Below are 25,188 nucleotides of genomic sequence, written 5' to 3'. Positions count from 1 at the left end.
TCTCCGCTCAGCTGCTGCAGAGGCCTCAGTGGGCTCCCCGCCCTTTCCAGGGTCAGGACTCTGGACCTGCAGCCACCCCCTCAGGTCTCCCCCCGCCGCTGTGGGGGACCGGGCACTGCTGGTGCCACCCATGAGAGCCACACTCTGTTAGGTGCCAGCGAGCGGGGTGGCAGGGCAAGAGGAAGCTGGTTCCAGAGTGTCTGTCACCCAGCAGGTGGACGGATGGACACTTGCCCACCTGCACACCTGGCTGCGTCTCCAGTCTTCCTGTCTTGGGTGGACATCCCTGCAGCAGTGTGTGAGCTCGGAAAACTGTTAACAGCAGACCTGCCTTGGCCTGGGAGCCTGAGGAGAGGTGTGACTCCTCCCGGGGATGGCCGGGGCCTGGGGGCCTGTCACACCCGATTTTGTTTTACTAGCAGCTCAGGAGGTGAAGTAAGCAGTCCAGACAAGGACCCCACACATGTTCTCCCTGCTCCCTCCCATCTGACCGTCTCTTCAACATTGAGCTGCAAGTTGTCTTAATGACCTTTTTAAGTCTCATCTGACTTCCAGGCTTCCCTGGTGGCTCAGCTGGTAAAGAACCTTCCTTCCAATGCAGGAGACGTGGGTTCTATCTCTGGGTTGGGAAGATCCCCTGGAGAAGGAAATGGCAACCCACTCCAGTATTCCTGCCTGGAGAATTCCATAGACAGAGGAGTCTGGTGGGCTACAGTCCATGGGGTCGCAAAGAGTCGGACACGACTTGAGCTTATTTATCTGACTTTATTAGCAACAGTTGCTTGAGATATGGGGTTTAAGTCCAGCCTTGAACGAACAATTGAGAGTGATTTTTCAGAGCATCTGTCATATAAAAGAAAACAACATGGGCCACTCCTGTAGAAGGGATGTCCCTCCGGGTTTTAGGAAGTGGCCTCTGTGCACCCCAGAGGCCCCACTCACCCCCCGCCCCCCAGACATCAGGCATTGCAGTAAACCAAACGCTGAAGAAGCAGAAGGGGACAGAAGATCATTAACCATCGGGCCTGTCCAAGTGTGGGAACTTCTGCCCACATTCCTTTAGGAAGTATGGTATGCTCATTTGGACCTACTGGATCCAGGCTTCCGTAGCCATGGCAGTGAATTTCTGATCCTTTGGTAACTTGTGACACTCAAGAGTCCAATTCTGCCTGTCTAGCCCAGCAGGTGCACACCCTAAGACGTGGGGACTCCTAGCCGTTTAAAAATTGCATAGCATACATGGATCTTTTTTTTTTGTAGGCCAGGTAATCTTCCCCTCAAAACCAGGAGTGTATGTATTTTACACTTAAAAAGAAATTGAGGTATCATATATACATTTTGGCTTCCCAGGTAGGTCAGTGGTAAAGAATCCCCTGCCACCGCAGGAGACGCAGGAGTTGTGGCTCAGTCACTGGGTCAGAAAGATCCCCTGGAGGAGGGCATGGCAACCCACTCCAGTATCCTCACCTGAATAATCCCAGGGACTGAGAGGAGCCTGGCGGGCTTCAATCCATGGGGTCGCAAAGAGGTCGGCACGACTAAGCAAATAAATAACAGCATCAACGAGAACAAAACACACATATTTCAGATGCCCACGAGGTGAACACGCCTAGAACTCAGATCAAAGCACAAGACAGGCCCAGCGCCCAAGAAGCCCCGCCCATGTGGCCCCCACAGTGAGCACCTCTCCACGCATAATTGTGGCTTCTGACTGCAAATATGAGGTTCTGAGCAATCGTGTGGTTTAAAGTAACTTCTAAAACCTGCGCGTGCTTGCTAAGTCGCTTCACTCGTGTCCGACTCTTTGCAACCCTATGGACTGTAGCCCACCAGGCTCCTCTGTCCATGACATTCTCCAGACAAGAGTACTGGAGTGGGTTGCTGTGTCCTCCTCCAGGGGATCTTCCCAACCCGGGGATCGAACTCGAGTCTCTTTCATCTCCTGCATTGGCAGGCAGGTTCTTTACCACTAGGGTCACCTAGGAAGCTCCCTACAACCCTGAGATGATTTACAAAACCTACCACGGCAGGTTTGGGATGGAAGGAGAGCACAGGGCTGATCAGGGTGCAGCCAAGGCTCAGACAGCAAGGAGTGAGTGCTGTCAGTGGGACTGTCCAGCTCGCTCTGAAACAGCAGCTGCTCCCTCGTGGCCAGCGGTCAGGGCTCCGATACTGTTTGGGTCCTCTGTGTTGTGGTCCAGACAGATGGACGGTTCATCGTACACTTTAGCCCTGTTTCTACCCCTGTCTCTGTCTGTAGGATTTCTCTTCTGAGATTTTGGGGTGGAGGGATTATGAACAGCCCCCAGAGTTCATTCAGAGTGAGTCGTCTGTTCACTGACTTCACTTGTCAGCAAGGTAGACATGTCCGGTCCCCGCCGTGCTCTTAGCTCTGGGCTTGGAAGGACGCTGCAGGGTCAGACTCAAGTCCTTGCACTTGGAGTGACAGCCGCTGTTCTGTCACCCCGGCCTCAGGTCCAAACTCAGGGTGTCCCCTGCAGCCCCACCACGATGACCAGCTCCTGTCACACTGACTTCATGGCTGGTCCTGAACTCGCAGCGTTCCTTCTCACCCCAGGACTTCTGCTCTTGCTGTTCCCCAGCCCATGCCCCCGGCCAGCATGGCGCGGCCCCCAGCCACCCCCTCTCGGAAGCATGGGGAGCGGCTCTGCAGCTGCAGCCCTGGTCTGTCCTGACAGCGGTTTCCCACAGCGGCTGCCTCATCGAGGTCCTCCCACCGTGAAATGTTTCTGCTCTGTTCCTTTGTGACCAGGAAAGCATGTCTTGTTTTTTCCATCTTATTCTCCTGCTCTTTTGATTCATAACCCAGAACATCAAATTGGCCCGATGTGGCTGTTCCTGCCAGAGGTTTCCTAACGTTCCTTCACATCTCTTGATTTTTGGCTCCCCCTTGGGAGGAGGAATTGTGGAAGAAAGGCAGGCATCTGGGAAGGAGGCAACCAGCTGTTCTGGGTGCCAGGCTACCAGCCGCCCCAGGTGTCACGTGGGGCCGCCTGCTCTTCCAGTACTGAGCCCCGGGGCACCTCTGAGGGCCCTTTCTGACCCGAAGTCCTGTAGCCATGGGTCCCGTTGGATTCCTGGATCTTGGCTGGTCAAGTAGCAAGGGCCCGGGCCTCAGCGTTATCCACAGTGGCAAGAGCCTGGAAAGGCAGAGGGCTGACCCGCCAAGCCTCTCATCCCCCTTCCAGGCCTCTACAGAATTAAAAAACAACTTGTTTTGTTTAGTTACAGTTGTATTTTCTGTTGTAAGCAGTAATCATTTTTTACTTCAGGCATGCCAGAAAATACATTCGACTAAAACAAGAACCACAGATCCCTGACTTGCCTTCTGTCCTTAGAATAATCAGTGTTCAAATTTTCTGCAGAAAGTGTCTCATCCCCAGTAGTGGCCAGAGCTCATGTGATGCAGGATGGGTCATGGCTCTTGGCCCTTTGACCAGATGTAGAAGTGTTTACTGAGCTAGAAGCCAGTTTGCTCGGCAGGGTGTGTCTGATGAAAGGGAGTTTAGGAAGGACTTGAAGATGTCCTTTAGGAAACAGCCACACATGGGGCGAGAATGGCATTACAGGGGTCACCCACGCCGGGAGCCTTGAGGCTCTGGTCTAATTCTGATTTCATTTGTTTTTGTCCCTGCTGGGTCTTCCCTGCTGCGTAGGCTTCTCTCTAGCTGCAGCCAGTGGGGGCCACTCTCTAGTTTCAGAGCACGGGCTCTGGCTTCTCCTGTCACGGAGCATGAGCTGTAGGGCGCACGGCCTTCAGCTGTTGCAGCGAGTGGGCTGAGGAGTTGAGGCTCCCGGGCTCTAGAGCAGAGGCTCAGAAGTTGTGGTGCACGGGCTTGGTTGCTCCGCGGCATGTGGGATCCTCCTGGATCGGGGATCGAACCCATGTCTCCTGCATTGGCAGGTGGATTCTTTACCACAGAGCCACCTGGGAGGCCCTCTCAGTCTAATTAAACTTGGGGTCCCTAGCGTGGGTGACAGCAGGGGGCCTAGCTGCGGGACTCAGTAAACTTGCTTTTGCTGGCACATCCCAGGACACTTTGAAGGGCTCTTGTGTGTCTGGGTCTCAACGTTTCTAGGTCTCAGGCTTAGCACGGGGCCGGGAATAGTGGCCTCGGGGCCTGGCCCTTCAGGCCCCTCGTGGGGGCTGGGTGGATGTCTGTTGCAGGAACGGAGGGGCTTCACTTAGGGTGTGGAGGGAGAAAAGGAAAGGATTTTTACCTGGGTTGTGGCTCTGAGGTAGTTTTGCTAAAATTTATCGAGCAAGTTGCTCTGTGTCAGGCACTTCGCTAATCATTTCACACGCATTAATGTGCTTAATCCTTCCAATAAGCCTATCTTATGATCCTCGTTTTATGGACGGGGAAGCTGAGGTACACGGAAGTGAATTAACCTGCCCAAGGTATCTATTAAGGAGGTTTGCTAAGCCTGGGATCCTGACCTGCATGCTGCACTGGCCCCCGGCTCCTGGGAGCACAGTGGCTTTCTGACGGAGGGACCTCAGGGGGGCATCGTGGCCACGAGGAGGAGGATGTGATGAGGTGGAGTGATGAGGAAGGCAGGCCACGGCGGCGGGATGCCTGGGGTGGCTCGAGGGGTGCATCCCCCTCTTGCAGCCAGGTGTGCCCTCCGGTTCGTCTTCAGGCCAGGAGCCAGGGGCTCCTATCAGTCCCTCCCTGCCGGGTGGCGACGCAACCATGAAGGCTCAGGGGTGTTAATACATAAGTGGGCTGCTCAGGAGTCTTGAGTGCCCGTAACCTGTCAGGCCCCGGACTTCTGTTTCCAAAAGAGTGTGTGTTAGGGCGAGCGGGCCATGCCATCGGTAGTGCCCTGTGACACCCCCAAGTGTTGTGCACAAGGATGGGGCTGTGCCAGCAGCCAGGGTGTCTTGGTCTCAGGGTCAGTATCAACCCCAGGCCATGTGTCTAGATGTTTAAACCCAAACGTCGGACGAAGCTACACTCAGTCCATCTGGCAAAGTGAACAGAAACCGTACCCTAAATGAAAACAGGCCTCCAAAATTTCCAAGGCGTGTCAGCTGCAGGGTTGTGCCTGCCAGCAAATACTTAGATCTGTGTCAGGCTTTGTTTCTCATCTGTCCCCTCCCAGGGAAACCAGCTGGACGGAGAACCTCAGGGTCATGTTGGAAGGCCAGAGGCTCTCTGCCTGCGTGTTTCTGAGGGAATACTTTAGAGCCAGGTTATTTTTACATTTCGAGAGCCACGAGTTTAGACTTGGCCGAGCTCTCCCCTCATCTGTTCTGTTCTGTGATTCGTCTCCGCGTGTCCCGGGGGAACGAGGTCTGGTTACTCCCGGTCACTGGAAGTTAGTCAGGACTCCTTCCCCCCGACACATGTCTTTGTAACATATAGAAGGTTCTGGAAGCCTTCCGCGATGCTGTCATTCACGAGGAGGGGACGTGAGTTCTGTAGCTGGTCCTGGGAGGTCTAGTGACTCAGGTCTTTCAGGACCTTGTAAACAGGGTCCCCATCTTATAATGCAGTCCTGAGCCAGGGTGCACCCATCACGGCAGCCCTGGGCCTGACTGCATGTGACAGTGACCTCAGCTTCAGAAGACAGTAGCAGAGTGGCCTTTTGCTGCCTGGGAGCCTGACAGCGGCTTCCCTGTTCGGCCGAACCTCGTGGTGAGCCAGGTTTATGGTTTCCTTCCAGCAGAGTGGAGCCAAGTCATGGCCATGTTTGCTCACAGGACAGGCAGGGCTGGCCCCGGGGAGGAGGTCAGGTTTCCCATCTGCCGGAGCATCTCCTGTTCTGTCCCCCTCTCCCTGTCCTTGGTTCGCGTTGCTTCCTGCTGGTGCAGTCAGGTGGTGAATGTAGAGAGAGGCGGATTTCAGGGCTGGGCCCCAGCGCGTTTGCTGACAGCTATAGTCATGTGGAACATGCTGGCGGCAAGATGTGGGCCTTCTGTGCCAGCTTGGACACCCTGCTCCACTTGGCTGACGGGGACTGGAGGGCCTGGGCTCCTTATAGTTCTGATTCCTCTTCTGTGCTCCAAGCCTCCAGAGCTGGTTTTGGGTTCAGGGCTGTTGGCTGGGAGGAAACGCCTGGCTCTAGGGGTGACGGTGTGTTGGAGGCGGGACCCAGACACTACATGGGGGGCGTATGGAAGTGGGTCCCTCGCTGGCCTGCAGAGAGCCCAGCCACAGAGCACAGAAGCCGGAGTGGGGAGAGTGTGATAAACAACAGACGCGCCCCGGGCAGCAGGCCAGTGGGTGGTGATGACAGGCGCTTCTCCCGGTTGACCCGCCACGTCCCTCCGTGAGATCACGTCCCAGCAGAGGTGACGGCGAAATGCCCTTGTCCCTCTAAAAGTGCTTGGTCATCATCAGCTGCGCACATGAACTCAGAACTGCTTTCTTTCGGGAAACAAAATCGGAGCTCTGTGATAAACCAGCTCTTCAGAAATAAGGAAAGGACTTCCCACTTGGTCCAGTGGTTAAGAGCCCGTCTCCCCTGGTCTGGAAGCTGAGATCCTACACGCCTCGGGGCAACAGAGCCCTCATTCCATAAGGAAAGCTCCCAAGTGCTGCAACCAAGACTCAGGGCAGCCAAATAAATAAATATATAATTTTTTAAAAAGAAATAGGACAGTGAGGAAATCGAGCCAAACATCGATTTAGTGACAAGATTCAAAATACAAAACCCCGGGCCTGGTCTATAGAAGTTACGCGTAAAGTATTTGTTGAACGAATGAATCATGGAGTGGATTTATCGTGTTATGCCCTCAGAGTGAAAAATGGAAGTGTTTTGGGTATGATGCCAGCAGGCTGATATGCAGCAGATGCTGCGGACACAGTTTTTTCCTGTCGCTTGTGCCCGGTGGGAGCTGTGACACCCCGTGCTGATGTCTGTCAGACCCTGACCACCGATCTGAGCAGAAGGGTGAGCTTATTGAGCAAGGACTTGGGTGACATGGCTGGTGGCGGGTGGGCTAGTCTGTAAGCCTGGAGAGGTCCTGTACCCCAGGGCAAACCTGAAGCGTGACCACATTTTGCCGAGAAGGGGATTTCGGTGGGACGGCATGGAACTTGTGTGCGTCTCTGGATGGTTTCCTGTCTTGCTTGGCCGGGTACAGCTCTGGAGTCCTGAAGCAGAGTAGTGGGTATGAGCCCCAAATAGAACGCTGACTTTCCTGTGCCCAGAGGAAAAACCTAACCTTGTGTTTCCTCTGGGAGCAGTGATTTGCTGTTCACAATTTTGGCTTCCCTGGTGGCTCAGTGGCTCACAGAATCTACCTGCCAATGCAGGTGATATGAGTTCAATCCCTGGCTCGAGACGATCCCCTGGAGAAGGACATGGCAACCCCCCCAAAAAAGAATACCCAAGTATTCTTGCCTGGGAAATCCCATGGACAGAGGGGCCTGGCGGGCTACAGTCCATGGGGTTGCAAAGAGTTGGACACAACTTAGTGACTGCACAACAGCAGAACAGTTTGGTGTTTGTGGTGACTTCATGGCGCATGAGTGCCTCGCGAATAGTGAGAGTCTGCTGCAGCATTCTTTTGTCTGCCTTACTTCGCCTAGCCGATGTCTGAAATTACTTCCTGTGGCTGCCTGTGTCAGTGGTCGGCCCTCTTATACTGCCTAGTAATACCCCGTGGTGTGAATACATGTTTTTGTGTTTCCCTTTGAAGGAACTGTGGGTTCTTTCAGTGTAGGGCCATGATGAATACATCTGCTGTGATCAGTTTTGTGAACATATGTGCTCATTTCTCTGGGTCACATATCTAGGGATGGAAATGCTGGATCATATGGTAGGAGTGTGTTTAACTTTTCCAGCAGCTGCCAGAAAGCTTCCCAACGTGGCTGTGCGCTGTAGCATTCCTGCCAGCAGTGTGAGAACCCCTCCTGTGCAGTGTGTGTATATGTGTGCAAATATCTTTAATTGAAGCATAGTTGATTTACAAGATTCTACTGGTTTAAGGAATACAACATGATGACTCAACTTTTGCGGATTATACTGTTATAAATTACTACCAGGTGATGGCTATCATTCCCTGTTGTCTGCAGTATACCCTTGTGGCTTATCTGTTTCTTTGTGTGTGTGTAGTAGTTGACATCTGTTAGGCCCATACCCCCTATTTGTCCCTCTTCCCTTTGTTAACCGCAGGGTTGTTTTCCGTGTCTGTGAGACTGTTCCTGTTTTCCATATGCATTCACTTGTATTGTATTACTGTATAAATGACATCACACAATATTTGTCTTTCTTTGTTGGATTTGTTTCACCACGTAGCATATTCTCTAGGCCCATCCATATTGCTGTAAATGGCAGAATTTTGTTCTTTGTAATGGCAGAGTAGTATTCCATTGTGTGTTGGGGGGTTACATCTTCTTAAATCCATTCATCTGTTGATGGATGCTTAATCTGCTTCTGTATCTTGTCTATTGTAAATAGTGCTTCTGTGAGCACTGAGATGTGTGTATCTTATTAAATTGTTTGTTGTTCCGTCGCTCCGCTGAGTCTGACTCTTTGTGACCCCATGGACTGCAACACGCCAGGCTTCCCTGTGCTTCACTATCTCCCAGCCTTTGCTCAAACTCATTGTCCATTGAGTCCATGACACCATCCAGCCGCCTCATCCTCTGTCGCCCCCTTCTCCTCCTGTCCCCTGTCTTTCCCAGCATCGGGGTCTTTTCCAGGGAGTCAGTTCTTCACATCGGGTGGCCAAAGGACTGGCTCAATATTCAGGGCCGATTTCCTTTAGGATTGACTGGTTTGATGTCCTAGCAATCCAAGGGACTCTCCAGAGTCTTCTTGAATTGGTGTTTTCATTTTCTTCAGATGTTTGCCCGGAATTGGAGTTGCTGGGTGGTGTGGTAGTTCCGTTTTTAGTATTTGGTGCAACCTCTGTGCTGATTTCCATAGTGGCTGCACCAGTTCTACGGCCGTTGACTTGACCTGTCTCTGCAATTTCTTTGGGCTCTGTTCTGCTTGTTGCTTTCTAAACCACCTGCTCTGCAAGCTGGTGTCACTTGACTGATACCCTTCCAATTTCTTCTGTTGCAATATCTTTGCAAGAGATTTCCATCCCTTTTTTGGTAGTTACTATGCCATCTTAAGGGTTTGATTTTTTTTTTTTCCCCAGCAGCTTTCCTCTTTGGTTTTTGTCATTTTAAAACCGTTTAAACAAACACAACTAACTGTAGAAAAGTCAGAACATAATAGACAAAAATAATAATATTGATGTTGACCAAAAACTTTGTTCAGGTTTTTCTGTAATATCTTATGGAAAAACCTGAACGAACTTTTTGGCCAAGCCAATTAAAGGCATCCATCATTTTACACAGGGATAATCAGACTATTAGTCTGATTAGCAGACAATCAGTCTGCTTAAAACAGACTATTTTATTGTTATTATTTTTAACCTGTTATTATTGTTTAAGTATTTATTTATTCATTTAGCTGCACCGGGATCTTCGTTACCACATGCAGGATCTTTAGTTGCAGCATGTGGGATCCAGTTTCCTGACCAGGGATTGAACCTGGGTCCCCTGCATTTGGAGCACAGAGTTGTAACCATCGGATCACCCAGGGAAGTCCCAAGACAGACAGCTTTTTTTTTTCCAAGACAGACTGTTTTAAATGCATAGATATTTAGATTTTGGCTAGAATTATAGTGGTTGAGGGGGTCTCCTGTGATGTCACAGAGCCAGAGTGCAGAGGCACTTTCCACTTCTGTCGCTCGTTGGAAGCGGCACTTCTGTTTGATTTCTGGAACTTCTTGGGGACTCTGTGTCATTCCAGCTGCCGGCTTGATTTTTTGCAGGGTGAACAGCCAGTCTAACTTCATGCAAGTTATTAAAGAATCAGAATTGAGAGCCTGGAGCCTCTCCCCCTGCCGCCCCCCACCAACTCCATGCAGCAGAACACCCCTCTTCTCTCCTGCGTGTCACCCAGCAGTCCAGGGAGCTCAGTCTCAAGTCGGCCAGTTCTGATCGTTAGGAAGCCTTCTGTTTGAGCTCCCGTCTTCCTAGACTTGACCCAACTGGCCTGTTCAAACAACCAGGTCCTATCACTGCTGGGCTCAGACTCCCCCTTCCCCTCTTCCCCATTCCACACTCTCAGAATTGGAGCCGTCGTCCAGCCAAACTTCTGTCCTCCACTTCCTCCCCTCTGCCGGTCCGTGCGTGATGGACATCACCATTCCAGGCTCCTCTCTCTGGCTGGCTTAGTTGTTCAGGCCCCTCCCGGAAAGATGTCTTGGTTCTTGGTCGCCAGGAAACTCACGTCTGTTCCGTGCCTCACAGGTAGCTCATCTGATCTGCAGATTCTAAATGGGATAGTCTTTAAAAGCAGTGATTTTGTCTTTTCTCAAAAAGGGGAATGTGTTACATTCTCAGTCGAGCCTACAAGTGACCTCCGTTTTGAAACCACCGTTCCCACGCACAGCTCAGACTGTTTAGGAAGGAGTGACTTGCAGGGGTTTCACCCATGCCGCTTCTCAGGCTCCCCGCAGCCCTGCAGCACGCCCACGACTACTTCCCCGTTTTGAAGATGGGAAAACTGAGCAATGAAGTAACTGGTCCAAGATGGCTCACTGGCTCAGCCACAGAACCCATCAAAGCCTGCTTCCAGACTTCCTCTTTGTTCTAAAGGGAAATCTTTTGCTGGGGTTTCTCTCCCACCAGTCCTGAAGCTGGAGACTCATCCAGCCCAGCTCTCTGCTCCTCTCTCCCCAGGGGAGGGAGAGGGAGGATGGGATGGGAGGACTCTGTTTGGGAACTGCAGAGACAGAGGTGTCCCCTCAGCATCACGGTTCCACCGGCATCTTTCATTTGGCACGTTGTTCTTCTCCATCACGCCCTTTTCTCATCTTGGGTGAATGTGGATCTTTACCATCTCTAAAATCAGCTTTGTTATTTCTAAGGACAGTTCAAGACTTGACTTCTTCCTTGGAAAAAAGGACTTTTATTCCCGTTCCTTTCTGGTTGCACATGGTTGAGCCGTGCCTCTGGCATCAGACCTTTGTATGAGACTTCTCGTGGCTGTGTGTGTGTATGTTAGTCGCTCAGTCGTGTCTGACTCTTTGCGACCCCATGGGCTGTAGCCCGCCAGGCTCCTCTGTCCATGGAATTCTCCAGGCCAGAATACTGGAGCGGGTAGCCATTCCCTTCCCCAGGGTATCTTCCCAACCCAGGGACAGAACCCATGTCTCCCGCATTGCTAGCAGATTCTTTCCTGGCTAAGCCTACCCGGGGTCACTCATCTCAGAGCCTCTCTGTGTCACGGCGGTCCCCTCAAATGCATGGAGCCCTGTGGGCAGGAGAGGAGCCGGGGGAGTGTGGCTTTGTCCATTCATTCATTCACTTATTCATGCAACCAGCAAATGTTCGTTGAGCAGCTGCATGTCCTGGGCAGAAGCAGTTGCCCCCGCCCCACCCAGTGCAGTTAGAACACAGTGGGGAACGGAGGGAGCTCAGATCTGCACCCCCTGCCCAGAAGGACTCAGGAGTTTTGTGAGGTGTTTGGAGCGTGGGCGACTGTCAGGAGAGCGGCTGATACGTTTTAATTCTCAGTCTCAGGCCTGGAGGAGACTAGGAAGGAAAAACACCTTCCCTGGGAAGGGAGGGAAGGAAATGGACTTTTCCTGGGCACCTCCTGTGTTCCAGGAGCAATTTCAGGCACTTACAGGATCTCAGGTGATCCTCAGAGTTACCCCATGAAATGTGCATGCTATTAAAATTCATTTGGCATGTGAGGAAATCACGCCTGAGCCCAAGGTGAGATTTGAACCCGGGGTTTATGCCCAAACTCACGCTTTTCAGATCCACCACGGGGTAGGGGGTGGGGAGGGGTGCTGGGCCATCCTCAGGCTCAGCAGCAGTGGACCCTGATTCTGGAGCTCTCCACTTCCTGATCTGAATGGTGTTTACACAGGAGTGCTTATTTTGTGAAAAATCAAGCTGTAAACTTAATGCTGTGTGGGGTTTTCTTCATGCATGTTATACTTAAGTGTGTGCGTGCTAAGTCACTTCAGTCGTGTCCGACTCTGTGACCCCATGGACTGTAGCCCACCAGGCTCCTCTCTCCATGGGATTTTCCAGGCAAGAATCCTGAAGTGGGTTACCGTGCCCTCTTGCAGGGCGTCTTCCTGACCCAGGGATCGAACCCCTATCTGTTCTGCATTGGCAGGCAGGTTCTTTACCACTAGCGCCACTTGAGAAGCCCGAGCTACTTACGCTACACAGTTATTCACTTACCTAAAAATCCAGTTTGCATGTGATACGCTTACACTAACAAATTACTCACTGTTTATTTAAAATTCACACTTAACTGGCCAATCAAAAGTTTATCTGATAAGCCTTGTTTGAGCTGAGATGGGAAGGAGGTGAAAACACAACTGAGCCTCATGTGAAAAATCAAAGGATTTGGAGGCCGAAGGCAAGAAATAGTCCAGGAGAAGAGCAGATGGGGGCAGGCTGGGGATGCTGAGATGCCGGTGGGACATGGAACCATGTCAGGAGAGGGTTGTGTGGAATAATCTGACAGGGAAGGGAGCAGTGATGTAGGTGCCATGCCATTCTGCCTTCGAAATGGGTTCTGCCGGAGGTTGACATTTGTTCCAGTAGTTTATGTTTGTGCAAAGATCCTGGGAAACAGGCCCAATTTTGAGCCTTCTCACAAGAAAGAATGATGTTAAAAGTGAGCTACCTTGAGAATCTGTCTTCAGAACAATAGAAATGGATCGTCACCCAGTTGTTGCTGTTGTTTCGTTGCTAAGTGGTATCCGACTCTTTCGCGACGCCATAGACAGTAGCCCGCCAGGCTCCTCTGTCCAAGGGATTTCCCAGGCAAGGATACTGGAATAGGGTGCAATTTCCTACTCAAGGGGACCTTCCCGACCCAGGGACCGAACCCACGTCTCTTGCGTCTCCTGCAGTGACAGGCGGATACTTTACCTACTACTAGCGTCACCTGGAAAGCCCATACTTAGGTGTACTGGCTGCATTTCAAGGGCTCAACAATCACGTGTGCTGTCATCGTGGACAATGTAGAACAGAACATTTTCTTATCACAGAAAAAGTTCTGTTGGATGGCAGTGCTGTAGAATATGATTTTTTTAAAGTTGTGTAGTACTCTTGCCTGGAAAATCCCATGGATGGAGGAGCCTGGTGGGCTGCAGTCCATGGGGTCGCTAAGAGTCGGACACGACTGAGCGACTTTACTTTCACTTTTCACTTTCATGCATTGGAGAAGGAAATGGCAACCCACTCCAGTGCTCTTGCCTGGAGAATCCCAGGGACGGGGGAGCCTGGTGGGCTGCCGTCTGTGGGGTCGCACAGAGTCGGACACAACTGAAGCGACTTAGCAGCAGCAGCAGCAATATTTAACTTTCCCTCTTCGTTTGGGTACTTAAATTGTTTTCAATTATCCATACTGAAGTATTTTAATACTACTTTGATGACTATTTTTGTTTTTTTATGACAGCTTTCCTGAGATATAATTCACATGCCATAAATCCGATCCTTTGATTGTGTACAATTCAGCAACCTTTAGTATATTCACTGAGTTGTAAAACCATCACCATATCTAATTTAGAACACCTTCATCCCTCCCCAGAAGAAAGCCGCTACTTAGCAGATTCTCCCTGACCCCCTGTCCCCAAGTCATCTACTTACTGTCTCTGCATATCCATTTTGGGCAGCATCTTTTTTTCTTTTTTTCATCTTGTTAAATTCTTGGTCCAGTGGCGTGAGATTATTCAGTTCAGTTCAGTCAGTCGTGTGTGACTCTTTGTGACTCCATGAATTGCAGCACACCAGGCCTCCCTGTCCATCACCAACTCCCAGAGTTCACTCAAACTCACGTTCATTGAGTCGGGGATGCCATCCAGCCATCTCATCCTCTGTCGTCCCCTTCTCCTCCTGCCCCCAATCCCTCCCAGCATCAGGGTCTTTTCCAGTGAGTCAACTCTTCACATTAGGTGGCCAAAGTATTGGAGTTTCAGCTTCAGCATCAGTCCTTCAAAAGAACACCCAGGAATGATCTCCTTTAGGATGGACTGGTTGGATCTCCTTGCAGTCCAAGGGACTCTCAAGAGTCTTCTCCAACACCACAGTTCAAAAGCATCAATTCTTCGGTGCTCAGCTTTCTTCACAGTCCAACTCTCACATCCATACACGAACACTGGAAAAACCATAGCCTTGACCAGACCGACCTTTGTTGGCAAAGTAATGTCTCTGCTTTTGAATATGCTATCTAGGTTGGTCATAACTTTCCTTCCAAGGAGTAAGCATCTTTTAATTTCATGGCTGCAGTCACCATCTGCAGTGATTTGGGGGCCCCCAAAAATAAAGTCTGACACTGTTTCCACTGTTTCCCCATCTATTTCCCATGAAGTGATGGGACCAGATGCTATGATCTTCGTTTTCTGAATGTTGAGCTTTAAGCCAACTTTTTCGCTCTCCTCTTTCACTTTCATCAAGAGGCTTTTTAGTTCCTCTTCACTTTCTGCCATAAGGGTGGTGTCATCTGCATTTCTGAGGTTATTGACATTTCTCCCAGCAATCTTGATTCCAGTTTGTGCTTCTTCCAGCCCAGTGTTTCTCATGATATAGTCTGCATAAAAGTTAAATAAGCAGGGTGACAATGTACAGCCTTGACGTACTCCTTTTCCTATTTGGAACCAGTCTGTTGTTCCATGTCCAGTTCTAACTGTTGCTTCCTGACCTGCATACAGATTTCTCAAGAGGCAGGTTAGGTGGTCTGGTATTCCCATCTGTTTCACAATTTTCCACAGTTTATTGTGATCCACACAGTCAAAGGCTTTGGCATAGTCAATAAAGCAGAAATAGATGTTTTTCTGGAACTCTCTTGCTTTTCGATGATCCAGCAGATGTTGGCAATTTGATCTCTGGTTCCTCTGCCTTTTCTAAAACCAGCTTGAACATCTGGAAGTTATTCAGGCTTGTATTTAATACATGGTGCCCCATGGCCCTCCAGAAAGGCGCTCCACGTTTATGCTTGCACTAATGGTGAGTGAGGATGCCCTTTCCTCTCCACCCTCCGTGACACTCTTATTGCTGTTTTTACCGTTGATTTTCATCTCTGCCCCCGAGACAGTGAGGAGTGGCATCCACCTTTGCATTTGGCTCCTGACAGGGTGGATGGCATCACCGACTCGGTGAACATGAACTTGCCAAACTCCGGGAGATACTGAGGGACGGGGAGGCCTGGTGTGCTGCAGGCCATGGGGTCACAAAGAGTCGGACACGACTTAGCGACTGAACAGCAGCAACAAGGTGGAACACCGTTTCCTACGCTGACCGGCTGTTTCTGTTTCAAGTTAGAGTTGAGAAAGACACCTGGGCTCTGGAACGGGGAGGATGTCGGTGGGCAAGCCCAGAAGCCACGGCTCAGGGTGCCCTGGGGGTTCTGGGGGAGTTGGGTGCAGGGTTTTCTCGGAGATACCCTGAACTTTTTATCCTCCAGAGAGTGGAAGGCAGAGAACGATTCAGGCCAGGGGATGGGCTTGCCCCAGAGCAGAAGCACGCCTGCTGGTACTCTGGCGAAGCAAGCTCGAGCTTAGGGTAGTGGTTGGGAAACTGCGAGACACTCCCTTTCCCACTGCAGCGAGGTGAAGCCATCGTTGGTTCTGAGTAGCTTCGAGAGTTCAATGACCCTGTAACCCCGAATGGCCTTAAATACTTCCTTTGCGGCCTGGTGAGAATTTCATCCCTTAACCTGGGCACTACAGGGTGTGTGGGAGAGAGGGCAGGCAGGGGAGGCCCAGGGGCCAGGGAGTATGGGGTTGGGTGTGTCCTCCGCATCCGGGCTTCTCCGCCTTGGCCGCACCTTCGAGTCAGCTGAGGCCTTGTGGTCCCGTCCCCAGACTGGAACCTGAGTCTCTGGAGGTGGAGGGGTGGCCGTCCACTCTGATACCTGCAGCCAGACTTGAGAAGCGGTCGTCTGCCTGGGAGGCAGGAGCCCAACTCCCACTACCTTGGGGGATTTTTCCATGAGCTTATATGGTGACTGGTAGAAGTCTGTTGCTGGGGCCATTCGTCTGGTTCGGCCCCAAATGCTTGGCACCTCTTCCAGAACCTGTTGACCTCCAGGTCCATAGGCTGCAACCTTCTGCTGAGAAAAGGCCTTGTTCAACTTGCATGCAGACTCACTCATTCAAATCTGCTCCCCCAACCACTCCTAACCGGACTGCGTGCCCTGCACCTGCCCTCAACCTCTCTCCAGTGCAATATGTGGTCTGTGGCTGTGTGATGTCATGTGACTCACGGCACCTGGATGGAGCTAAAAATGATGCCCCCGCCTTCCAGAGGCCTCCCGTCCTCACTGGGAGGGGAGCGGTCACCTGGACAAGGCCAGGTGTGAGCCGGAGGGAGTGGTTTGCCAGGCCAGTCCCGTCAGCCGGCCCGACGGCATCTGTTTATTTCAGACCTCGTGCTAACAACAAAAGATGCCGACTCGGTTGTCACCCAGGTTGGCTGTGTGTCAGTTGAAGGATGGCTGCAGGGTCCTCAGCCCAGCTGTCCGGCTGTCTGCAGGAAGGAAGCAGAAATTCTGCTGGAGCCAAAACCTCACACTCAGGCTGCTTTGCCAGCCTCCTGGTTTGTAAATCCTGCCTTTGCAAGCCACGGGGGAACATGCCGTGGCCCTAAACCCAATTTGTTTTTTGGCTCTGAGTGTGCAGGAGATCATTTAACATCAGTTCAAGATCACTTACTTTTCGTGGAACGCTGCCTAGGCTAGGCTGGGTGGTGTCTGCATTCGATCAGTTATGCTGCGTGACTGCTGCTCAGATAATCTTCCTGAAACTGTCTCAGGGCCCTGAGATGTTCCAGGAGGCTCTGTCCCACCTCAACCATCATGGTTTCCCTTTTGTCTGTTATATATACTCTCGGCAACACTGATACTTTTCTTGAGAAAAGTTTCTCCCCCTCTAAGCCATTTGAAAGCTGCTATTATACGCCACAAGAGTTAGACCAGCTTGAATTAGTCTATAAACCAAAGGTTTTCAAGATACTGGATATCAAGCAAGGATGGACAACAATCCTTGAGGGATGGGAAGCAAGTGGGGCAATCCTGGGAGACTCCTTGAGTTAAATAAAGCTGTGAAGACTTCCCTGGGGGTATAGCAGATGAGAGTCCGCCTGCCAGTGCAGGGGACACAGGTTCAATGCCTGGTCTGGGAAGATCCCATATGTCACAGGGCAACTAAGCCTGTGCGCCATACCTACTGAGCCTGTCTGGTGCAGCCCTCGAGCCTGCACACGGCAAATACTGAGCCCGCTTCCTGCGACTCCGGAAGCCCATGTGCCTAGAGCCTGGGCTCTGCAACAGGAGGGGCCGCTGCAAAGAGAAGTGTCTGTCTCTGGCTGGGCTTTTCTCCAGTCTGGTGAGCGGGGACTACTCTCCAGCCGTGGCGCTGGGCCTTCCCTTGTTGAGGAGCACGGGCTTTCTCTGGGACACAGGCTCAGTAGTTGTTGGGCATGGGCTTAGTTGCTCCATAGCCTATGGGACCTGCCCGGATCAGGGATTGAACCCTTGTCTCCTGCAGAGGATTCTTGACCACTGCGCCGACAGTGGCTCAGTGACTCAATCCCTCATTGAGTCTTGTTTTGGGGAAAACAAACAAACAAACCTCCCTTCTGTTTTGCCTCTATACTAGTGCTTATGCTTCTGACATCAGATATACGGTTTTCCCCACGTCAACCAATTCTCCAGCACGAGTCGGGTGTCCTACAGTTCAGTTCAGTCTGATGCTAGTCGGGGTTAGCACAGCCCTCACTGGGTAAGGACTCAGCCCTAACAAGACGGTCCCCTCCCAGTTTGTCACCTGTGCTTCCCGCAGGCCAGCTACAAATCAGAGTTCCCACCACCCCCCTCCTTGGGTTTGATAATTGGCTTTAATTGCTCACAGAACTCAGGGAAACATATTTGCCAGTTTATTATAAAGGGTATGATAAGAAATATAGTCAAACAATTGGATGAAGAGATACATAGGGAAAGGCCCTGAGTAGAGGGGCTTCTGCCCCGGGGAGTCAGGGTATGTCCCTCTCCTGGCAGATATATGTATTCCCCAATCTCAATGCGCTCTGAACCCTGCCCGTTGAGGAGGCTTCGTCACATAGCCATGATTGATTAACTCATTTTCCAGCCCCTCTCCCCTCCCTGGAAGATGGAGGGGTAGAGTTGAAAATTCCAAACTTGGAAGCCTGGCTTGGTCTTTCTGGTGACCAGCACCCAACCAGGAGCCCACCCAGAACCTCCTCAGTAGAACCAAGGATGCTCATTTTGCCCAGGACGTTCTGAGAGATTTAGGGGCTCCATGTCTGGAACTGAGATCAAACTGGGGAGCTGAGGGCAGAAATTGTGCTGTATGTATTGTTATTTCACAAACGCGAGCCTCTGCTCAGCGCTGGCCCCTTAGTGAGCTCACAGCGCGAGACTTGGGTTGATGTTGGTCAGCTCACCCATCAGCATGGGCGGATTCTGGTTTCCCAGCTCCCTGGATGACCATCCCCCGAGGGCAGGGCCAGAGTCAGCTTGCTCACCATCCTGCTGCCAGCGTCTGCAGAGAGCCTGGCTCCCAATGAATGGCGGAGAAGCACTGGTGGGTAAATCCTTCAGCTGCAGTGTGCCCGGCAGAAGGGCAGGAGGAACAGAGGGGCTCTGCACTGGGGTAGGGGGCGGGGGCCCTTGGGGTGGAGGCTCTGGGCAGGAAGATGGCCTTGGGTGTATAGGATGGGCCAGAATGGGAGGTGGCCCGGATGGCCAGTGGGAGATCTGGGGCGGAGCTTCCCTTGAGTCTGAACCCCTGAACAGGTTGTGTGTTGGGCAGTGGCGGGGCGGGGTGGTGATGAAGGAGCCCCCTCTGGGGAGAGGGACTCCACGTGTGTGGCAGGAATAGCCGCATGACTGCCAACCAGATGGGGATAACGGGACCTTTAAGTTAGAACTTGGGCTCAGATCCATCTTTCAAACCTGCCAGCAGCGTGACCTTCATCACAGCACCTTTATGGAACTTGGGTTTGAGAAAGGGGCGCACACCCTACATTCACTGAACGAACAAGCCCAGCCTGGGGTCTGGTAGGAACGTTATTTCCTAGAATATGAAATTTACTTCAGTATTTTTTCCCCCATGCCAAAGGAAGACTGAGTCTATTTCCTGCCCGTGAAGTGCTTTGCTATCCATTCACCGCAAGCCGCAGGGGTGAAACGCTTTCCTACCTCCTCGGCTCCTCGGGGGACCTCCTCCGTCCGTGACTGAGTGTTTAGAACACAAGTGGCTTCCTTCCTTGCTTTGTATCTGTGCGTGGTGCTCCGAGTGGTGAGAAAGGATGTCGGCAGCCCCAAGGAACGAGAGAGAGTGAGGGGGAGGCTGAAGTCAGTAGGTCCCAGCTCGCGGACCAAGAGGAAGCCAGAGAGAGTGTCTCCCCACGGGCTGCAGGAGCAGAGGAAGGCCTGATGTGCAGAGATAACGGAGCAGGAAGCCCAGGGGGGCCCGGGCAGTTGTCAGTGTCCACTGGAAGACGCTGCCATCTGGCCACTCTATGAGCAGGAGCGAGAGGTGGTCTGATTTTATCCCCCAAGCCCGGAGCAGCTGAGTTCACGGCATCCTGAGTCAGCTCCATCCCTCTGACTCAGGAGGTGTATCCCGCCTCTCCTCATGGTCTTCAGGGGCCCCACGCTCACCACGCGGCCGGGTGGAAGTCTGACCACGCTGTTGAGTCTCAGTGCTCCTCTGCGCTTTGCAGCCGGCATCTCTGTGGGGCTTAAGCACAGAGACCACAGTGATGAAGAGGGAAGAAGGGATGTGGAGCGTGGGGAGGTTCTGTGTCCGTGAGCAGAACCACACTCAGGTTGCTTTGACGTTCCTTCCGGGCTGCTTTGAGCCGGCTTTGGTTGCTGCCGGACAAACCAGCCTTTGTTGCTCTTTGCAAAGATTTAGAGTCTACTTCCAGGGCACTTGGGACGGGTGATCTGAAAATCTACCCCAGAATCACCAAATAGTATTCTTGATACCTCACCGTGGTCCAATAATTGCCATTCAAGAGAAAGTTCTCCCCCCATCACTGTGTTTATACAGTGGCCCCGGAAGTGGTCAGCGGAGGGCCATGCCATCCATTTCTATTTTGATGTATGTTTGTTGAGGGCACACGAGTGTACCTTGTGAGGGACTGCAGGTGTTCAGAGATGGTAAGACTGAATCTCTGTAAAAGGTGCTCAAGGGGATGTGGGTACCCCAGGTACAGCGGGTGAGGGCCAGGGCAGAGGGCAGGCGGCATGGGCTGTGTGTGGAGCTGCACAGAAATTGACTCAACTCAGCGGTTCTTCATTGAACACTTCCAGGGTCATAGCTAAGACATGGCGCCATCTTTTTTTTTTTGGTTGGAGGTTTTATTTTACTTTTTAAACATTTTTATTTATTTTTTACTGAAGTATTATTCATTTATAACATTGTGTTAGTTTCAGATATGCAGCAAAGCAGTTTGGATTTTATATGTATGTAAAATATAGTGAAAGTCGCTCAGTCGTGTCCTACTCTTTGTGACGCAGGAGACTATATACAGTCCATGGAATTCTCCAGGCCAGAGTACTGGAGTGGGTAGCCTTTCCCTTCTCCAGGGGATCTTCCCAACCCAGGGACTGAACCCAGGTCTCCCGCATTGCAGGCAGATTCTCTACCAGCTGAGCCACTGTATACATTCTTTTTCAGATTATTTTCCATTGTAGGTTGTTATACGATACTGAATGCACTTCCCTGGGCTGTGTGGTAAATCCTTGTTACCTATTTTATATGCAGTAGTGTGTACCTTGTCATTCTTTCTTGCTCATTGGAGGCAGCTCTGAATGTGCCAGCAAAGGATTGCAGTTTGCCCAGGATGGATGTACTTCTTTTATTTACTTGGCTGTGTTGGGTCTTGACTGCGCATGTGGGCTATTTAGTCGCAGCATGTGGGATCTAGTTCCCTGACCAAGGGTTGAACCCGGGCCCCTTGCATTGGGAGTGTGGAGTCTCAGCCCCTGGGCCACCAAGGAAGTTCCAGAATAGATGTAGTTCTTGACTTACTTGAGCAGCCTACGTTGTATATGAAATAATCAGACAAAAATACACGCTGCTGCCTCTGAGTTCTTTGGAGTTTTCAATTTTATCATGCTGTTGGCGAGGAAAAGAAATACCAGCTGTCCAGTGGTTTCATCCTGCATGCACACTCACTCACACACACGCACACACATACACAGGCAATTTCATAGCCAGTAAGAGAAGATGGAAGGGAAGCACCTTGGGGAACTTGCTGGGGTGTTGGAAATGTTCTGTATCTTATTTGGGGTTTACATTACATAGGTTACTTGTCAAAACTCATCGGGTGATAGACTTACAGTTTGTGCATTTCACTGTTTGAATTTTATCTTGAAAAGGATAACTGTAAGCAAATAATGAACTCTTATTAATGATATTCAAACTGAAGTGTTTGGGATGAAGCGGACTGCTCTCTGCATCTTACTGCGAAATGCATCACGAATTGGATGGCAGGGTTGACTGAGGGGCGGGCAGCGAAGTACTAACCATTGTAGAACGGGGGTCATGGGCACATGGGACTCTTCTCCATTTTTCTTTTCATGCTTGAAAGTTTTCATAATAAACGTTGAAACAGAAGAAAAACAAATAACCACCACTTGTGATCCCTAGAGCTGTGCACAGCAAAGTCTCTCGGGAGCCAGTTTCTCAGCTGACACAGGACCGTCCTTACGGACGGCCGCACCTGCTTCCTAAGGGAGTGATGGTGAAGCGGCGTGCGGGTCCTGGGCTTCTGTGTTCTCTGTGGGCCGGGTGGGGTTGGAGCGGGTGCGCTTCATTTCAGGAAGGCTGTGTCAGCTTGGACTTCCTTTGAAGGTGAAGTCGTTTATCAGCTTGGAATGATAAGAACTTTGAAACACAGGACTTTTGGCCTTGTAGGCAGAATGTGGCTGTGAGTGTGCAGCCCGAGAGCAGCCTGGCAGATTGGACAGAGCCAGGAAAGGCTGGCTGAGCCCCTGGTTGCCCTGCTGGCTGCTAGGGGAGCTCTTCCTGGTTTTTGGCTATAGCAGGTCTTAGTCGCCGAGCGGTCTTTCTCGAGGTGTGGTCTGTGGGCTTCTAATTGCGGTAGCGTCCCTGTTGAGGAGCACAGGCTCTAAGGCTTCACGAGCTGTGGCTCTCGGGCTCTGCAGCACAGGGTCAGTAGTTGTGACTCATTCACTTAGGTGCCCACCTGGCCTGTGGGATCTCCTTGGACCACAGATCGAACCCGGCCTGTATTGACAGGCCTATTCTTTACCACTGAGCCACGAGGGAAGCCTAGAGGACCTTTTAATATACATTTAAATTTTGGAAAAATTACATATGTTTATTTGTATTTTATATAAAAATTGTATATAAGCATATAATCAGTTTCTCAAAAATTGTAACACTGTACAATACATTTACACAGATCCAGGGGAATTCCCTGGCAGTCCAGTGGTTAGGACTCGGTACTTTTAGTGCCGTGGCCTGGGTTCAATCCCTGGTCAAGGAACTAAGATCCCACAAGCCGGTCAGCATGGCCAAAAACAAAAACCAGATAAAAATACCTTCTGAGACTAGACTTTTTTCGGCTGTAAAGCAATGTAAGATTTTTTTTTTTCTAACACAGAAGATGCAAAGCGGTGAAATGAGTCATAATTTTATAGTTTCGGCATATTTCTTTCCTGAATCTTTTTTTAAAATTCTTACATTATTTACGTAATTGTAATTTTTTTTTCATTTGACTGTAATGAGGGAGTTCTTTGGGAGGGAGATGCCAGCACCCCCTGTATGTGGACTGACCCACGTAAGGAGCCACATAAAGGGAGCAGAGGATGGGCGTGGGGCGCAGGCGGGGGAGCCTGGAGCTGAGACCCAGGGGCCAGGGTGGGGCAGGAAGGCGCACTGGGCGCGCCGTCTGCTGGGCCTGGGGCTTGGGGGCCTGATCGCTGTTTGTAAAAAGTGAGGTTAGTAAGTCCCCGTTGGTGGTTCCCATTGAGACTTAAAGGAAATAATTTGAAGTTGGCCAGCCTGCATATTGGGCTTACCTCATAGCTCAGTTGGTAAAGAATCCGCCTGCAATGCAGGAGACCCCGGTTCTATTCCTGGGTTGGGAAGATTCACTGGAGAAGGGATAAGCTACCCACTCCAGTATTCTTGGGCTTCCATTGTGGCTCAGCTGGTAAAGAATCTGCCTGCAGTGCGGGAGACCTGGGTTCAATCCTGGGTTGGGAAGATCCCATGGAGAAGGGAAAGGCTACCCACTTCTGTATTCTGGCCTGGAGAATTCCATGGACAGAGGAGCCATGGGGTCGCAGAGAGTCCGACACGACCGAGCAGCTTTCACTTAGCCGGCATGTCTGGCCTGTGTTAATCATGGTGCAGCGTTTGGACGCTGTCTTGTAAAGCCTTTTTAAATTTAATACTCATTTGTTTGGCTGCACCAGGTCTTAGCCGATGCATTGGGATCTAGTTCCCTGACTAGGGACTGAACCCAGGGACCCTCACTCCCCTGCATTGGGAGTGAGGACTTTTAGCCACTGGGCCACCAGGGAAGTCCCTGGTGAGAGCCTTTGAAAGCTCTGGACAAGGAAGAAGATGCAAGAAGTGGAGGTTTTCTGAGCATTAATGCACTGGTGCGGAGGGAGCGTGGACACGAGCCCGGGGCTGTTTCCTGCAGCGGAAAGGACTGAGGGTTGAGAGACTGATGGAGGGAGAGGGCGAGAGAGAGACACACACACATTCTAGAGGAGTGACCCTCGGGATTCGGGGATGGGCTGATTGTGGGGAGGGCTGGGTATCTTGCTTTTGTCCGTTGATTTTTATTGACTCACATTACAGTGTTTCTCTCCCCACTCACTGCTGTGTTCTTTCCCTTGCAGGAGCCTGTGTGAAATGCAGCAAGGGGGTGTTTGGGGCCGGCCAGGCCTGCCAGGCCATGGGGAACCTCTACCACGACGCATGCTTCACCTGTGCGGCCTGCAGTAAGTGTGTGTGTGCGTGTGTGTGTGTGTGTGTGTGTGTGTGTGTGTGTGTGTGTGTAGGGGTAGCGGGGGCCCAGGGTGAGGAACAGGAGGACCAAGGAAGGGAGGAGACGGAAGAGCATCCTTCCAGGAGACACTTGGCCCATGTCCCTGCGTGATCCCGCGGGAAGGCAGGACAGTGTCCTCTAGAAGAGGGGTTTGTACTATTAGCTCAAGGCCCATCAGAGTACCAGGCGCTGCCTGGCGCCCACTCTGGTGTAGCTGAGCGATCCCTAATAACATCAGAGGTCTCGGAGGAGAGCGCTGAGATTCACCGTTGTCTGCCCTCTTGTCATTTATCTCCCCCACTGTGGGGACCAGCCAACCAAAAGGGTGACTCATCAGTTACCCCAGTGTGAAGCGGGGCCCCTTCTTAGCTCTTTGGCCCTGATCTTTCGTCTGGAGGCTGCTGTTTGAGTGAACAGTGTGAGTGTGTGTGTGTGAATGCCTGTGTGAATGCACGCCACACACGTCTGGGTGCCTCTTAGCAACACCTGTTGGTATCTTTGTACTGCTTTGTAGATGTTATGCCTAAAACATCAAATCAGGAGACCAGGCCTGTGCTCAGCTCAGCAGCCTGCTCGTTGAATGAATGGCAAACATAGTGGAAGATTGTAACACATTGAAGGCTGTTTGTCAAGTCTGACACAGTCATGAATTCTGCTTGTTTCATGGTATCCAGCAAAGATTAATTTTGAGGAGCGTTTTTGAAAAATGTCCCACTGACATCCTCCAGTTTTGCACTGAGGCTGACAGCCATCAGTTGAAAGAGAACATCACAACAAAGCCCAAAGTGTCCAAGACAAAGGGGTCTTATCGTCTGGCCTGGTGGTCCTTAGTCCTGACTTTTCATTAGACTCATCAGGGTGGTGCTGGGGAGGTGGAGAGATTTTAAAAGCCAGTGATGCGGTGGCCTCTCCCTGACCAGCACAATCAGAAGCTCTAGGTCTGGGGTTTCTAGAGTGGGGCATGAGAGATTTATTAGCTCCTCAGGTGACTCCCGGGCATGGCCAGACTGAGCACCTGGGATTCGTGCCAGGCTTCTCATTTTAGGAGCCTCCAGAAATGGGAGGGTCTTTGCCACCTGGTTTGTGGCACAGCCCTTGAGGGCCTCGGGGCTCC

General features: G+C 51.3%; 1 protein-coding gene across 1 annotated transcript in view; it reads left to right on the top strand.

The window, feature by feature from the left end:
- The window catches only part of LIMD1 (LIM domain containing 1), a 68,229-nt gene that overhangs the window by 7,746 nt on the left and 35,295 nt on the right, over nt 1–25,188 (top strand). The window contains exon 2 of the mRNA XM_068982956.1: nt 23,926–24,027. Coding sequence (XP_068839057.1) covers nt 23,926–24,027 — 102 coding nt within the window. The remainder of the gene's footprint in view (nt 1–23,925; nt 24,028–25,188) is intronic.

This window comes from Capricornis sumatraensis, chromosome 10 (genome assembly GCF_032405125.1).
Source record: "Capricornis sumatraensis isolate serow.1 chromosome 10, serow.2, whole genome shotgun sequence".
Taxonomy (NCBI): Eukaryota; Metazoa; Chordata; class Mammalia; order Artiodactyla; family Bovidae; genus Capricornis; species Capricornis sumatraensis.
This window is presented reverse-complemented; position numbering and strand designations above follow the sequence as displayed.